At 35.2% G+C, this 17,440-nt stretch overlaps 1 protein-coding gene across 1 annotated transcript in view; it reads right to left on the reverse strand.

The window, feature by feature from the left end:
- Positions 1-5,549: 5,549 nt before the first annotated feature.
- Positions 5,550-17,440, reverse strand: part of BTAF1 (B-TFIID TATA-box binding protein associated factor 1) — an 84,577-nt gene continuing 72,686 nt past the window's right edge. Inside the window, exons 31-38 of the mRNA XM_019739276.3 lie at positions 15,757-15,898; positions 15,537-15,667; positions 13,677-13,802; positions 12,057-12,209; positions 9,676-9,887; positions 8,228-8,387; positions 7,709-7,879; positions 5,550-5,829 (exon numbers count right to left, since the gene is read on the reverse strand). Coding sequence (XP_019594835.1) covers positions 5,686-5,829; positions 7,709-7,879; positions 8,228-8,387; positions 9,676-9,887; positions 12,057-12,209; positions 13,677-13,802; positions 15,537-15,667; positions 15,757-15,898 — 1,239 coding nt within the window. The 3' untranslated portion in view covers positions 5,550-5,685. The remainder of the gene's footprint in view (positions 5,830-7,708; positions 7,880-8,227; positions 8,388-9,675; positions 9,888-12,056; positions 12,210-13,676; positions 13,803-15,536; positions 15,668-15,756; positions 15,899-17,440) is intronic.

Here is a 17,440-nt window from a genome sequence, read left to right on the forward strand (position 1 = left end):
GCATGTTGTTTTCAGCACACAGACATATTTTGTAAGACTTATACCTAAGTACTTTATGACTTTGGGTGCTGTTATATAAAGTATGTTTAAAATTTTCAATTTCCAATTTTTTATTGCTGGTACATACAGAAATACATTTTTTTTTTTGTATACTGAGCCTGTGAACTGGCTTAACTCCCAGTAGCCATTTTGTAGAATCTTTGGAATTTTCTACAATCATTGTAAGTAGAAACAGTTATCATTCTTATTTCTGAGCTGTGTGCATTCCTTTTATTAACTTATTGCACTAGGAAGGACCTCAAAGATATCTTTGATCCATCTTTATGTCAATACTATACTTACTTGAATAGGAGTGGAGAAAGTAGACACCATGTATCATTTTAATTTCTTGAAACTTGCCAGGAGTTGCATTATGGCTCAACATATGGTCAGTTTGTGTTAATGTTCCATGTAAGCTTCCAAAGACTGCATTCTGCAGTCATTGGGTATATCTATCTATACTATTTCCCCCAAAATAAGACCTAACTGGAAAATAAGCCCTACCGTGATTTTTCAGGATGACATCCTCTGAACATAAGCCCTAATGCGTGTTTTGGAGCAAAAATTAATATAAAACTCAGTCTTATTTTCAGGGAAACATGGTACATGTCAAGCCATAGTGTATTAAAATCATCTACATCCTGCTGTTTTTTCTGGTCTGGTTGTTCTAAGAAGAGGTGTGTTAAAATCTCTCACTGTGACCATGGACTTGTCCATTTCTGTAGTTTCGTCTATTTTTGTCTTGAGGTATGTATCAATTTGGAGTTGTTATACCTCCTGGTTAACTGAATTTCTTATTATGAGATAAAACTCTTTATTGCAAGTAATCCTTTTTGCCTTGAAGCCTACTTTTTCTGAAATTAATGTAACTATACTAGCTGTTGGCTTCAGTATCCTTCCTCCACTGGTCTTTGAGCTTCTCCCATTGTGTTTGGCAGAGTAGGAAATGATCAATAAATGTGCATGTGACTGTCACTTAATTTTCTATTTTTCAAACATGAAATAACCATATATGTGATTCGTCTGTATATCCCTAAAGTTGTTTCATTTTTGCCTGTTTTCAGTCTTTATATAAATGAGCTCAAACTATACCTTCTATTTCTTTCACTCACCCATGTTTTTGAGATTTATCCGTTTTATTACCGATTTTTCACTGCTGTATAGTATTTCATTATATAAATAGTCCCAGGAGCATCTTATTAAGTCCCATACCTTAAAATATGACCTTCCAAATTTGTAACTCTAGTTGTGACCTTTCCTGTGAGTTCTAGATTCCTATCTACTATCTAGAACTTGTCTACTCAACATATCTCTTTGGTATATCATAGGAATCTCAAATTTAATGACCAAAAGATAATTTTTGACTTCTTATCTTCCCTCTACCACTCCCAAATTTGCTCCCTTTTGTCTTCTGTTATCTCCCCAAAACACCATTCACCCAGCTATGCCAGAACCAAAACCAAGACGGAAACACATCTGGTTTTATGTTGAGGTATAAGCAGGAGGACAGACTGACTTGACTGAGGTAAATATGGTGGGATATGACGAGACAAAGTCCGGGAAGTGGGCAGGGGCCAGAACCTGTAGGACTTGTAGACCATGGTAAGGAGTTCAGGATCAGTCTGAGTGTTATAGGAAGCCACCGGAGGATTTGGCAAGCAGGAAGACCAGTTAGAACAGAATAGTCCAGGAGTTAAGATGATGGTGGACACTACAGCGACAGCGGTGGAGATGGAGAAAAGTGAAGAGATTTGGAAAATATTTTGGAGATGTAAAACTTGCAAATGGATTGGATGAAGGGGTGTGCAAAAAATAGACATAACTCAAAGGTGACTTCTTATCTCTTCTCCCATGATATCCCTTTCCTTCCGGACCCCCTGTTAAGTGTACTCATACATTAGATACTCTCATTCCTTTTCCCATGATTTTTGCCTGCTCTTTCAAACTTTCAATCAATTCATCTGTATGCCATTGTAGGTGATTTTGTAAGATCAGTCTCCTGGTTCACAAATTCTCCTCCTCAAATATGCATTGATAACTATCAAATTCTGAATTTCAATAACTATTTTTCATTTATAGAATCTTTTTCAAATTTGCCTAATTTTTTGTTTTCCTTATTTTTATATCTAATTTTTATTTTATGATCTTTCAGATTATTCTATATGCAGTTCTTAAAGAACTAGTTCTCCTATTTGCATCTGCTGACTTTTCCAGTAGTTCATTGCCTCCTGTAGATTTTGTGTGTGAGTATGCGTGTGTAAATTTAATCTTAGAATCTTTCACTCTATGGAATTCTATGAGACCCTATCTGAAACTGTCCCTATGGAGCAGTTTTGTATTTGCTTCTGTTAGGGTCCCAGAATTTAGTTATTTTCTTGATTTGTGGTTCCTACAATATACACTTAGCAGCAACCCAGACCTTAAATCTACCTGTGGTGCAGGCCAGGGATTCTGATTTCTCATAGATAATTTTGTGTTTCTGGGCTCTTGGACAGTTATGCTAGTCCTGTTTGAATCATGAGCTCTTTGTGACTTTATGGAGGGGATTAAGTTATTGTTCAATTTTCTCCTGTAAGCCACGTCTCTTGTCCCAACAGAGATTTTAGGATCTCAGCTCCTGTATTCTTCAACAAAGCTTCACTGGTTTGAGGGAATTTACCAGAGACTAGGAACCCTTTCCTGAGGCAGCAGGCAATTTTTGCCTCCTTAGAGATGATGGCTGACATTGATTTGTGTAACTAGCAAACATTTCCTATTAATTGGCAAGTTTTTGATTTATGGATCCACACTGAGTACTCTGGCACTTGATAACAGATTTTCCTACAATCAGTTTCACTTTAGATCCCAATGATGCCAGCATGTATTCTGGGAAATTGAGGCGGTCTGTCTTTAATCAGGGAGTATAAGATTGTATGGAACGGATGTGTGACGTAATGCTTATTACTTCTCTATAATTTCTATTCTTAGAGGCAACAGTGGGGGAACTGTAAATGGTCACATTCTCAAACAGCTTCATGGGAGTATTTACTTTTGAATATGCTTATTTAACCATCTAAAAGGAATAAGGATACACTATACTGGGTTGGTCAGTCCAAGATCAGAGACGTGCACCCTTGTTACCATTATAATAGCTCTTGCTGAAAGACTAGAATATTTTTTTGAGAAACATTTACAAAAAATTATACTCAGAACCCCCAAATTTTAGTATTTCTTTAGTGCTAAAAACTTAAAATATTCTTATAGGCAATGATAACTCTGATACTCTGAATATATAATTATTTTTATATAATTTTTTATATGATAAATTTTCTATAATAAACTGAAAAGGGGAGGATAGTACAATATGGGTATCCATAAACCCATTACCCAGCTTAACATATTAACAGTCTTTCATGTTTGTTGTTTCCCACATGCATACATTTTTAAAAACATTATCACATCCACAAAATTAACGGCTATAAATTTAATCATATTCACTACTCAGTTCAATTTTCTCCATATATCTATTATTGTTAAGCTGCACTACACTCTAACTGGGTCACTTAATTGAGAATACTTAGTTCTTACTGTTTGTGTTTTACTCTTTGTGTTGTGCTTTATTTGGAAAGCTGGAATGTGTGATTTAATTTTGTGTAACTCAAAAGGTTCTTTTTAAATGTTATATAGTCACACTAAGTCTTCTTTTTACCTCCGACCCTGTTGTCCCACTCAGAGGCAATGGATGTGTGATGGAATGCTTATACTTTTCTATAATTTCTATTCTTAGAGGCAAAACTGTGGGAACTATAAGCGGGCAATTAACATTACCCTGTCTCTGCTTCTAGAAATAGACTGTTCTTAAAATTTAAACTGCTTAAACATCTGACTTACAGATCTGTCCTTTCAATTTGGAAAAAACTTGAACATTTCTTTAATGTATTGCTCCCTACATATTTGTAGAAAATATCAATTACTATGAGCTATGTTAAATAGTCTGGCTTATGGAAATAGCAAATAATAAATAACTTTAAAAATTCAACTCAAGTATACTGGCTCAGCTACTCAGTGCTATATACAGTGGATGTTCTATACGAAGTCAAGAGTTTCTTTTTGGTCTTTTACAATTTGAATATAATTCCTAAACAGTGAAGAAATTAACCATTTAATTAGTAAGAAAAAAGGCACTGAGCTTTTTTAGAACCTTTCTATATGAACTAATAACTTCAATCTTTTGCTTTTTCTAGTGCTCATTTCCTACAAATAACACACAGTTGCATGTTTTACAGTTTCAATCTTATTTATTATTCTCTTGTGGAATGCTAGGTTTAATGTTACAGTATGGTTGTCAAAGCTACTGAAATGTGACAAATGTCATGTCTAAATGCTGCAGAACAGTGTAACTAATGATTTTAAACAGAAAAAAGTTATTTTACAGCTGAGGTCTGATGGTTTTTAAACCAATGCCTATGTGTATGGCCAGCCACAAACCTTGGGGATGTAGATTACCTGTACATGTATATACAAATATCTCCCATACATATATATGCACACAGGCATGTATTAATTTATGTGTGAAATTTATAAAATTATATACATATACATACATGCACATCTATATACATATACCCACCCTCACCATTGAGCTCACTTTTCTAACACTGGTTAATCAGCTTCAGGCCCAGTATAACTACATAATTTTAGTGCCAATACCAAGCACCTTTTCGGATGCAGGATAGGTATGTTTGTGCATATAGTTATGTGTATTTATGTATGTTTGTATATATATAAGGAATTATTTCTCCCAATCATGCATTATTTCAATAAACAGTCCTTTTACCATAGGTTTTGGAACTCTAAACAGTGTAAAATCTACTTCTGGAAAACTGTATATGTTCATAGTTACAAAAAATATATTATATATATATATATATATGACCGAAACCTATTGCGTACATATGTTCTCTGAATCTGGCTATATCCTAGCCATTAGATAAATTAAAAAACACCCTCTTAATAGGATGTTATTATGATAGCTTTAAATAGACCATTACCTGTAGAACAGCTGATATATTTTAAAAGTTGACAAAATGGTGTTAAAGATTTGAAAAACACTACACATCTGCATTAAATATATAAAGGTTTCCACCAAGGGCCTGGTTCAATTCATTGTCAAGGATTTTCATGTTCTAAGAGTGACCATTGTCAGTCATTATTCTTAAAATTATGGCTCATTAAGGCTTTTATACAAAAAAAGCCCTATTTTTAATCATTTATAAAAACAAGTTCTTTTTAAAACAAAAAATGTACATGAACACTAAAGTATGCATGGATATTAATCCTGTACAAAGTGACTATGTAAAGATAGGAGGCTCGTTTCCAGTAGGAACGCCTCATGGTAGCACTTGTAAACCTGGTTTGATTCCTCTGCTCTGCAGCTATTCAGCATGTAAAATTTAAACCATTTCACATTAACATTTAAATTTAATACAGTGCAAATATTTGAGAATAACTTGTTCCTCCCAGTGAAACAAGAACCAGCGTTATGCTGAATATTCTTTGTATCTATTTACACATTGAGCTAAAAGTTCACCATAAACTTTGAAATTTGCTGAATATCAGCAGAAATGTAACTGAACTAGCAGCAACTGCATTTACAATATTTGATAGTTACTTGAGAGAATGCATAAAATTTTCCAGGCTGTACTCTGACTCATATTGCTCTTGATCCCAAAGATCACTCAGGTTTTCAAGAATTGATTTCATACTTGCTTTTCCAGAAGTAGAGGTGTCAGCTTTTTCTGCTTTGCCATCCTTAAGAAAAATTGGCAGAAAGATAAAATGATTAACTTCAGAAATTGTATTTTCCTATAAAATATCACACTTGTTTCTAACATTGCACTTATTCAAGAGTTAAATACTTCAAGTGATGGAGAAGTTCATGATCTCCTAAGATAGGTCTGTGGAAAAACAGAATAAGCTAATAATTTGATTCATCATTTTAAGCCTTTTATTTGGAAGAATTATAAGAACATTACAAAGAACTCATTGTTTATTGTGTCACATTGGCTCTGTCATTCTCTCCCCTGTATATATATGTGTATAAATGTATGTATAAGTCAGCTATATAGTCAAATAATCAGCTTTTTTCCAAAACCATTCAAGAGAAATTTTGTAGCTATGCCCCTTTCTTCCTAGACAGAAATAAGCATGTATTCCTAAGGACATTCTCATAATCAAAGTAGAAAGATAAAATTAAGGAAATTTAATTGATATATTAAAATGATCATATATATACATATATATATACATATATACACATATATAATATATATGTATATATATACACATATATAATATATATGTGTGTGTGTGTGTGTATATATATATATATATATATACACACACACACACACACACACACATATATATACACAATTGGCAAAATTTGACTATGGCATATAGTCAAATATATGGAATATATATATATTCCGTAGTCAAATTTTGCTAATTGTCCCAATAGAATCCTTTATGGCAATAGCTCTTGCTTCCCTGGAACATCCCCGAGCCCAGTTCTGCTCACTGAAAGTCACCCGTAAGAATATTCTTTCAAACAGAATAAAAGCATTTGAAGATAGCAATCCATGTTTGAGTCTTCTTTTTTCTAAGTTACACATATCTTGTTCTTTCAGCCTTACCTTATGACATGATTGAAGAACCTTCCTCCATTCCGGCCATCTCTTGGGGACTTACTAATTTGTTACTGTTTAAAATATAGCACCCAGAAGCAGACATAATATTCTAAATGTGGCTTAGTTCCACTGTACAATCTCTCAGATTTGGACATTACAATTCTGTTATTATAACTACCGTGTTCCCCTGAAAATAAAACCTAGCTGGACCATCAGCTCTAATGCATCTTTTGGAGCAAAAATTAGTATCAGACCCAGTCTTATTTTACTATAATATGAGACCCAGTCTTATATTAATGTTTTCCTCCAAAAGACGCATTAGAACTGATGGTCCGGCTAGGTCTTATCTTCGAGGAAACACGGTAGTTTATCAAAGGCCAATCTCATCATAATTATGCCAAGTGTGCAGTTCATTTTCTGAACCTATATAGGACTTTAAAGCCAACCTTATTAGTTTTACATTATTAGACTGACCAGTATTTCCAGCTGGTGCATCTTTTGATTATGGACTGTTATCTGATATATTAGTTCCATCATCCACAATAACAAGAATGTCTACTATTTATTGAGAATCTATACTAGATACACTTTCTAAATGCTTACGTGTATGATTTCATTTTACCTTCCTAACCATGTAGTAATGTAGGCATTATCCTCCCAAGGGTATAGATGCTCAAAGATGTTAATTTGCCTAAGGTCACCAGTAATAGGAGGCAGGGCAAGAAACACACACCCAGGTGTTTCCAGTGACAGCGTCCTTTAGCAAGAAAGGACTAAGAAACTTGGGGCAAGACAAGGGAAACATCAATCAGAAAGTCAAAACTTCAAACATCCCCTAGTATCCTGGAGCATTTTAGCTGGCCATCAAAAATCCCCTCAAAGAGTTGTCTAGCTGATACTGAAGTGAATACCTTTTGCTGCTCCCTTCAGTACTTTCACCAAACAGTCCCAGGAAGTCTGTAAATGCATTAAAGATAGAGCAAATTGTGTATGTTCTTTACCTTATCAAGAGTAAACAGATCAAGAAGTTGATCTGTCCCCATACTCTGCAAACTAGAATTCTCTTGGCTGATAACTGTATTCGCTATGTTCATCTTGAATTTCTGCAAACCCATTATTTTCTCTTCCAGTGTTCCTCTGGTTATCAATCGGTACACGTTAACCACACGTTTCTGAATGAGAAAAAGAAGTTAAGCAAGTATAGCACAAATAAACTGATAAGCTTAGAGGTTCACAGTCACGGGGCTTGCACCAAGCACTTACCTACTATCTAACTAGGACTGAGCTTAAAATGTTTGCAGAGAATCACAGAATATTAGGAATGGATAGTGTCCCGGTTTTCTTAAGACCAAGATGTCATATTTAATGCATGAGGAAGTGGTGCTACAGAATTAAATGACTTGCCTAAGTGAAACACTTATGAACATCAGAGTAGGAACGTAAACCAAGGCTTCCTGTCTTCTTAGGGGAGCACTTTCCCCAGTTCACAGGTTAACATCTGTTGAGTGGTGACTTTTTACCTGCCCAATGCGATGGGCCCGGTCCATGGCCTGTAGATCACGCATGGGATTCCAATCATGCTCCACAAATACCACTGTGTCAGCGCCTGTTAAGTTAAGCCCCAGGCCACCAACATGAGTTGTAAGTAAGAGAACGTCTATAGATGGATCATTGTTAAACCTAAAAGTATAGATATTAAAAAATCAAATTAGTACATGTCTTTCTAAGGTACCTATATAATAGACATTGGACTATTTAACAGAAATTAAAGGGCACAAATGAGAACATTTCGTTACAAATCCATAATATAGACATCTGTGACCATTTGATGAAACTATCTTCTTTTAATATATATAATATCTTTAGTCATAGAAAGAATGTATTCTGGAACATGTCAGATATTTCTTAAACAGAAGTAAGTCCAACTGGATTGTATTTTAGAATAACAGATAAAGACTAAGTTGCAAAAATGTAATTAAACACTAATTATAATTGAACAAAACCCAACTATGAACCATTAATGTATGGAGACAGAAGAGGATAATGGGGGAAAAGGCTAGACCAGTCAGGGAAGGTAAAGGACGAGGGTGTTGAGGGTTGCTGCTATTGTACTTGTCCTAGAAGATAATGACAAAGGACATCTAGTAGCTTCTAGGAAAAAGGAAAACTAACATTATCACTAACAATATTACTAAGCTACCATTTATTACACTCTCACTCTGAGTCAGGCAAGAGCTTTGTACTTTACATGCATGTTTTTAATTGTTACAATAGCTCTATAAGGATAACATCATTGTCCCTAATTTAGAGACTCGGGCTCTGTGCATGACAAACAGGCCCAGAAAACGCTGCCTAAATAGCACAGTCAGGCATCAAACCTGGATCTGTCTGCCTCTGAAGCTCATTCGTGGACTCTGAACTTTGCCTAAAAATCTCTTGGGGATGCTTGTTAAAAGTGCTGACTCTCGAAGTGAGCAGGTCTGGGACAGAACCTAGGAATCTGCATTTAGAAATATGACATTTCTAAAGCAGAGGGTGTAGGCCACACTTGAGAAACACTGCATTAACCAGTTTTGCTTCCTAGCTGGGCCAGCTTCCAACTTGTTTTCAGCAGAGACTGAGATTAGGCTACAGATCTCAGCTAAGCCACTTGTTTGCTTCCTGCTACACCAACTCCCCAGAAAAAGGTGAGGTGGAAAGTAGTTATCTCTATTTTTTGTTGATGCCTTAAATTTCTTTCATATCCTTCGAAGTACCTTTTCTATATAGCCACACTGTAGTTTTTAACTAAACAAACTATCCAATTATATTTCTGTAGTAATATATTTCTGAAAGGGTTTGGGTTCAATTACACAATAAAACACAGTTGCAGATATTTAGCCAAAGAAAATACTTTGTGAGGCAAACTTTGAAGTAAGTAGTAATACACTGACTATAGCTTGACCTACGAGTTTTAGAAGCCACTTACCGTGAAACAATGGAGTGCCTCTGACCAGGAGGTATGCTACCATCTAACCTCAAGTAAGTGACAGAGGGTAAGTGAGGTTTGAGAAGATCGTGTTCTACTATATCCAGCATACTTTTAAGCTGACAGAAGATCAGTATCCTGTGCTGGGCCACAACAGACTCTGTGCCACTCTCCGAAGTGCTGCCATTTCCCAAACCACAGTCCAACAGCAACTGGAGAAAAAGAATCAATTATTACATAGGAGTTCAATAAAAGTAGGCAACCAAGAGTTTTTCAAGCTGTTCCTCATACAAAATGGTTTCTAGATTTTATTATAGTTATATACTTATAGTGTCCCAAACTATAAATGATACTCAAAATTTGGCCTGACTGATATAAAATACAGTGAAACTATGATGCCCTCATTTTGGCCATTACATTGTTATTAATCCCATCCAAGATTATTAGCATTATTTCCTGGCAACTAATTCACACAGCCCGTTTACACTGAACATGCCATCATATCAAACTCAAGTTTACCCTGTATGAAATGTTTGCTAAGTCTGGCAGAATCTATATTTATCTAAGTGTTTTCTTTTAAAATTGACTCTGCTTATCACCATTAAATTTCACCTAGAGTTTCAGTTCATTCCAGTATACTGAAATTTTTAAATTCTGGCTCTGGCCATATTAGATATTTTTGGCATTATTACTTGCTGATAAACATGTTTCTCTATTTCTATTGCCAGATGTTTAACAAGTAAATAAGATTTCTCCTCTACTTCAGAGAGCAGACATATTTTAGATGAAAGCAAGCAAGCTAGTTCTCTCCTGAGACAGAACATTTATTCTGAATGGCTGAAAAGAACTGAGCAAATAGAAAATAAGGGTTCTGGAATAGCCCTCCTTGAGGGCCATTATTTCTGGCCCTCCATGGCCAGAAATAATCTGGGCCTAAGCTGCAGAGTTCCTAAGCTTTTTAATTCCAGACAGTTCAGGGTAACATGAAGCACTCTAAAATGAGAGATTAGTTTAACTAACAACTGCAGGTAAAAAAGTAATGTATAAAAATATACACTAAAAATAATTTAAAGCCTGTAGTATAATTAAAATGTGGATGAAATTCAATTTTTATTTGACAATACACTCACACTAACACACATTATAATCAAACCATTGAAAGACAAAGATAAAGAGAGACTCTTGAAAGCAGCAAGAGAAAAATGACTCATCACGTAAAAGGGATCCTCAGTAAGATGAGCACCTGATTTCTCATCAGAAACCATGGAGGACATTATGAAGAAAGTGAAAGACAATAGAGAGAATGGGAGAAAGTATTTGCAAATCATATCCGATAAGGGCTTAAGATCCAGAATATAAAAGAACTTCTAAAACTCAACCAAAAGACAATCCAATTAAAAAACGGTCAAAGAACTTAGACATTTATCCAAAAAAGATATATAAATATCCAATAAGCGTATGAAAAGACACTCAACATCACTAGTCATTAGGGATAGCAAATCAACAATGAGATACCACTTCATACCTGCTGGGATGACTATAATATAAAAAAACTGAAAATAAGTGTTGGGGAGGATATGGAGAAATTAGAACCCTGGCACACTGCTGGTGGAACTGTAAATGGTGCAGCTACTACGGAAAACATTTTGACAGTTCCTGAAAAAGTTAAAACATAGAATTGCTCTATGATCCACCAATTCCACTCTAGGTCTTTATACGAAAGAAAAGAAAAACCCAAACAAACACTTATAAGCCAATATGCATTGCAGCATATTCACAATAGTCAAAAGGTGGAAACAACTCAAGTGTCCCATCAACACATGACTAGATGAACAGAATGTGGTATATACATAATAATAACAATAACAACGGAATTCAGCTGGAATATTATTCAGTCATAAAAATGAAGTACCAATACATGCTACAACATGAATGAACCTTGAAAATAAGTGAAAAACTAGCCAGTCCAAAAGGACGAATATTTGAAATGAATGATTCTACTTACATGGAATATTTAGAACACATAAATTCACACAGACAGAAAATAGATTAGAGGTTACCAGGCTTTGGGGGAAAAGGAGAATGGGAAGTTATTGCTTAATGGGGACAGAGTTTCTGTTTCAGTGATAGAAAAATTTTTGAAATAAATAGTGATGGTTGCACAACATTGAATGTAATTAATGCCACAGAATTCTACACTTAAAAATAGTTAAAATGGCATATATTATGCTATATATATTTTACCACAATTTTCAAAAAAGCTATACCCAAACTTTAAAAAGCCAAATTAAAAAATAAATGGTAATCTATTGGAAAAGCCCATTTACCTAGTGTTACACATCAGGAATGTTCAACACACATCTAACATTTAAAATACCTACTTGTTTCAGTGCTGAGAGTTTAGGGGCATGTTGAATGTCATGAAGAGAAGAATTCTGAACTGCCAGTTTTTCAGTAGTACTCTTGAACTCTGGATGTTGAGGTGTTAAGACTAATGCTGGATGGTTGCACAGTTTACGTAAGTACTGTAATGCCTTTTAGGGGAGAAAAAAAGTATACACAAGTCCACTTCATATGCCACAAATGTTTGTATCTCAGTACCTTTCCCCACGCTATTCTGTCTACAATGTCTTTTTTTCTCTTTTCACATACTCCTACGTATTCTTCAAGAAACAGCTCAAGTATCTCATCTGTGATGCCTTCATCTGTGCTTCTTGTGCAGCTGGTATTTTATGAAAGCATTTATTACTTGTATAAATTGTACTGTTTATGTCTGTTTCCTCCACTGGACAATGAGCTTCTCAGGGCAGAAAGAGTATCTTATTCGTTAGCTTCTATACCTAACCCTTTCGCACTCAAAGCGCTTGATAATGCTTGCAGATGCTTCTGGAACCAGGCATCATTTCCCAAAGAAGGGTTTCTCAAACTTAAGTGGTATAAAACTTTCTTAGGACCTTATAAATCTGCAAGTCTCTCCCTTCTACACAGTATTCTGATTCTGTAGGTCTGGTGGTGGGGTTGGGGGGGTGGAGCTAGGTGGTTGTTTTAAGTGATTGTGTTTGAGAATCAGAATCCTATAGGATCTCTTTTTTCTTTTTTTTGATTCAGCCACACCCTTTCTCTTTTGCCTTTTACTTGGCTTATGATTTGGGTCTCACCTTTGGCACAGAGATTATATTAGTAAGCTCCGCTAACAAGGCTGAAGAGACTGCTGGACACTACGATAAAAACTATGGGAGAGGCATAAGCCTTTACAAGCACCTTTTCCCTCTTCTATCTTTAAAAGTGCTACAGTACTTAATTGATTGGTGGCAAGGGGGTGCGGAGGTTTTCTATAGTGGAATATTTAAAAAGGAAAAGAAAAAGTGAATTGACACTTTTCATCTCTTTCTCATCTGCTATTCCCTTGAGCACAGAGGCATCACGTTTCAGGACTTCTGTACTTTTTGTATCCTCTGCCCAGAATCCCTTTCCCCCACATATCTGCATGCTTCAGTCCTCCTTCAGATGTCTGCTAAATGTTACTTTCTCAGAAGTGAGGCCATCCCTGATCCCTCTATTAAAGATCACAACCTTTCCTGACTCCTATACTATATAACCTCTTACTCTGTTTTATTTTCTCTTACTTATTCGTTTTTCATTTCTACAAGGGAAGGAATCTGTTTTGTCCACTACTTTAGTTAATCACTGAGCTTAGAAAAATTAGTGCCTTGTGGTAGGTGTTCCAATATTTTTGGAATGGAAAGCAAAAGATTCTGTCTTCTGAAACCCTTTTTTTCATGTAGTAAACATACTGCATTTTGTACATTTAATTTTAATATTAAATTACTTATAACTAATTATGAATCAGTAAGGAAATAAATTGGTACTTTTATCTATTTTCAAGACTGTATACAATTGAGAAAAACTGAAACAACCCCGTATTTCAGTGTTCTATGTAAAATTTGCTGCACTGAAGAACATTCTCCAACAACATTTAAAGAGTAGATTGTAATCTGTACCTGGAATACATGTCCCGTAGCTTTAAGCTTTGGTTTTTCAGTTTCTTCAGAAAGTGCTGCTGAAGAAACTGTTTCATCAACATCACACTTGGCGCGAGACTTAGCAAAATCCTCATAGAGCTGAACCTGTAAATTTTCCCCCAAGAAAGAAGTAATTTATTTTCAACTGCTGAAAACAACTAGCACAAGCCAATAAGAGGAATAATTTAAATCAACCCTCATTAAAGAAAATAAATTATAATACCTATACTTTGCTACTGATTATAGATTATCCACTGCATTTTGGTAAATTCCTTTACAATTACATTTAGAAAACAAGTATGACATATTAAGTTTGACTGCTAAAATATTAAAAAATGAGTCAAATAGTCCTAGACTCAATTTTTCCACTCTGTTCAGCAAGAGAAATATATTACCAATAAAAGGAACCTGAATCCTCACAAGTAAATGAGAAAATCTCCCTTACATGAAGTTATGTGGTCAAGCCTTGATAGGTACATTCCAAGAGACCAAGTTTTAAAATACTACTACTGCCTAAAAGAGATCTCACAAATATCAAGTTGAAAGCATTCCCCTGGAATCTGGTTTCTGCTTGTACACACTAAAACAACGCAAAGGGGAAGAAAATCTAGAGTGCTAAAGAACAGAAGTCAGAATATAAAAACCCATGAAAGCTAAACAAAGCCAAATGCCACTTCCCTCCACAAGCTCCCTTCCTCCAGACTACTTAAGTGTGTTTTATGCTGATAATCATAATACACCACCAGTATATCACCACTGATTTTCTTTTTTTTGGTACCTTTTCTCTGTACTTACTTTAAAATGTCTTCATCTCATTGCCCATAAAATATTCCTTTCAAGAAATATTAACCCTATTTTTACAAATAAGGAATGGAGACCGAGAGAGATGAGGTAGGTAATATAAATGATCACAGAGTTCTTAGCATGTAGATTAGTGCCCACTAAACTCAAGTTGTACAGATAAATACTCACTAATGAGTTAACTGTCTATACACTGGAGGGGAAAGAGGGTAAGTTTTCAGGGTGTGTCTATATATCTTTTATTCATTTGACCATACTAAACCAACTCCTCATACTGAAATAGAATGATGAATGGTAACTTAGAACATAAACACTCAAACAGAATTCTGATTATAGGCCATGTCTTACTAAGACAAGGGATGGTTTCCCTTTATAAAATATTAGGTTGGTGCAAAAGTAATTGCGATTTTTGCAATTATTTTTAACCTGTTAAACTGCAAGTACTTTTGTACCAACCTAATACTACAGAAGGAAAGGCATACAGTAAATTCCTTTGATAATGGTCTCTATGTATGAAATCAGAACTGTGCACACACCAAAATTTATTGGCAATGAATAATAATACTTTAAAAGGGATGAGGTCCCCACTTCCCAAGATTTGAAACTAAGCCCTGATATATATTAGCTATATAACCTTGAGCAAGTTACTTAACTTTCTCAGATTCAGTTTCATTTGCAAAAACGGGGATTGACAGTATCTATAATGCTCTTGTGAGGATATGACATTATAGGTAGATTTTTGGCCCTTATAAACATTTCTTCATCAGTTTAACCTTATAACTTTTTCAATTAACTAGACATATAAGAAAGCAGCTACAATCAAAATGCACATATCCAAATGTATCCACACATCCAAAAAGATTCATTTAGGTCTTATCTACTTCTGTTTGAAACAATATTCCTAGTCTCAAGACGTAGAAGCTAGGTTAGAATGATAAAGCCAAAGGCTATTCCCATTCAGTCAATACTTCTGTGGCTTATTCAAAGCATTCTACTAATAAACATACTACCAACAACCATCATCACCAGATTCCTAACCTGGAGAGGACTAAGAATACAGTAATAGTCTTGAATAATTTTGGGTGGAAGATCCTGTAAAACATCTTCTTTCATTCTTCTCAAAAGAAAAGGCAGGACTTGGCGGTGCAGTGCATCCATCGCGAGAACACCTGTTAATAATAAGAGAAAATGGCTTCAAAAAAGTTAGGAATCAATTATATTCACTTGCACAGAGTATGTAATTATATCTTTTTCGTACCTGCTTCTTGTTCTCGACTGGAGCTTCGAGCATCCCTACTTGCTAATATAGGTTTACCATATCGAGCAGCAAACTGGCGTTCAGTCCCCAAAAATCCTGGCATGAGGAAATCAAATAATGACCACAGTTCCAAAACGTTGTTCTGAATATAAGAAAGGAAAACCAATTATCTTTCGTAGTGGGATTATTTCCTTATTCTTTAAAAAAATGAAACATTAATTAAAGTGCATTATGACGATACAGATGAGTGATTATCACCACATTTTTTAGGTACACAGTATAAGTCTGCATTTTAATGTGTAACATTCAGGTTAGCATTCTTGGAGAAAATACTTTGTCCTATTTGGGGAGAAATTTTCAAGACGACTCTTCCTGAATAAGCCTTGGTTCATAGTATTTAAACCTTACTGGTGACAAAAGTAGTAAATAGAAGAACTAATTAAGATGAAGATGTTTCTGATTCTACTGACATTCAAATTAACAGCAAGATCTAAGGAATTTGGCCAACATCACTGCTTCTTCAACAAAGGAAAACCTAAAAGAGTTTGGTTATAGGTCACGTCTGCCCCATACTTATGGGTTCCAGGAATAGGCACAAGTTCTTTCCAATTCTGTTGAAATTTCATGAAAAAGCAACAACAACAAACAAACCAGCATGTTTTCATTTTTGATGCTTTCTCAATGTGGTATCCTACAGTACCATCCTACCCTCTTAACCCTTCCAGTTGCCCTCCCCACCCTGCTCAAGCTCTGGCTCATGATGCTGGGCTGCCCTCCCACATGATGGACACCCTTCTAATCCCACTTAGACTCTGACCCCCAACTCTGGGCTCTTCGGTGCAGAAACCCACCTTATAGCTTCAGAGCTAAACTATTTAGGTGAGTAAATGGGAAAGAGAGATGGCCTTTAAGCAAACAAAAAAACAAACAAAAACAAAAACAAAATGTTATGAAAGCAATAACGTATTTAAAAATACTGTGAAGTTTCCATGTAAGTTTAAATGGAAGCAAAGTCTTGATAATTCAAGTCTAAAAAGCCTTTTTTACCTTTTAAAGGTACTTTTTCTTAGTTGTATTAAACTTTTAAATACTTGTAATTAAGTTATCTTCTGTGGTCATTAACATCTGTAGTGTTCACTTAATGGACAGAACCCTAGCACTTATAATCAGTCCATCACCAAAAATAATTTTAAAGAGAACAAATACATAAATAAAAAAAATCATCAATTATTTCAGAGTCAGAGGAACTTTCAAAGGCCGCTTGGTGTTTATCCTCCCACTAACTGGAGAGTGATGAAGGGTATCTTCCCATCAGAGCTGGCTATATACAAGCTACATATGAACATTTGGAACAAATTCCTCTGAAAGATAACAGATCTCTCCTAAGTACCGAAAGACATCTACACTCTCACCCATCTCCTTCCTTTTCCAAGATAAACTTCTGCAACCTCCTCCCTTAAATTGTCTCTTAACCTCAGGTATTCACGCTTGTTACTATACGATGATTCACCTTTGAATCAACACTAGCTTTTTCAGTGTTAAATCAGACTGTGGTGTAATACTACAGAAGGAGAATAGCCAGTGTGAAAGAGTCTGGCTAATGTCTCCCACACTTTGGACATAAGACTTCTGTTTACATAGCCTAAAATTATATTTTAAATATGACTTTGAAAACCTAGTTTGC

Source organism: Rhinolophus sinicus, chromosome 15 (assembly GCF_057876585.1).
Source record: "Rhinolophus sinicus isolate RSI-liver-muscle chromosome 15, RSI-T2T, whole genome shotgun sequence".
NCBI lineage: Eukaryota > Metazoa > Chordata > Mammalia > Chiroptera > Rhinolophidae > Rhinolophus > Rhinolophus sinicus.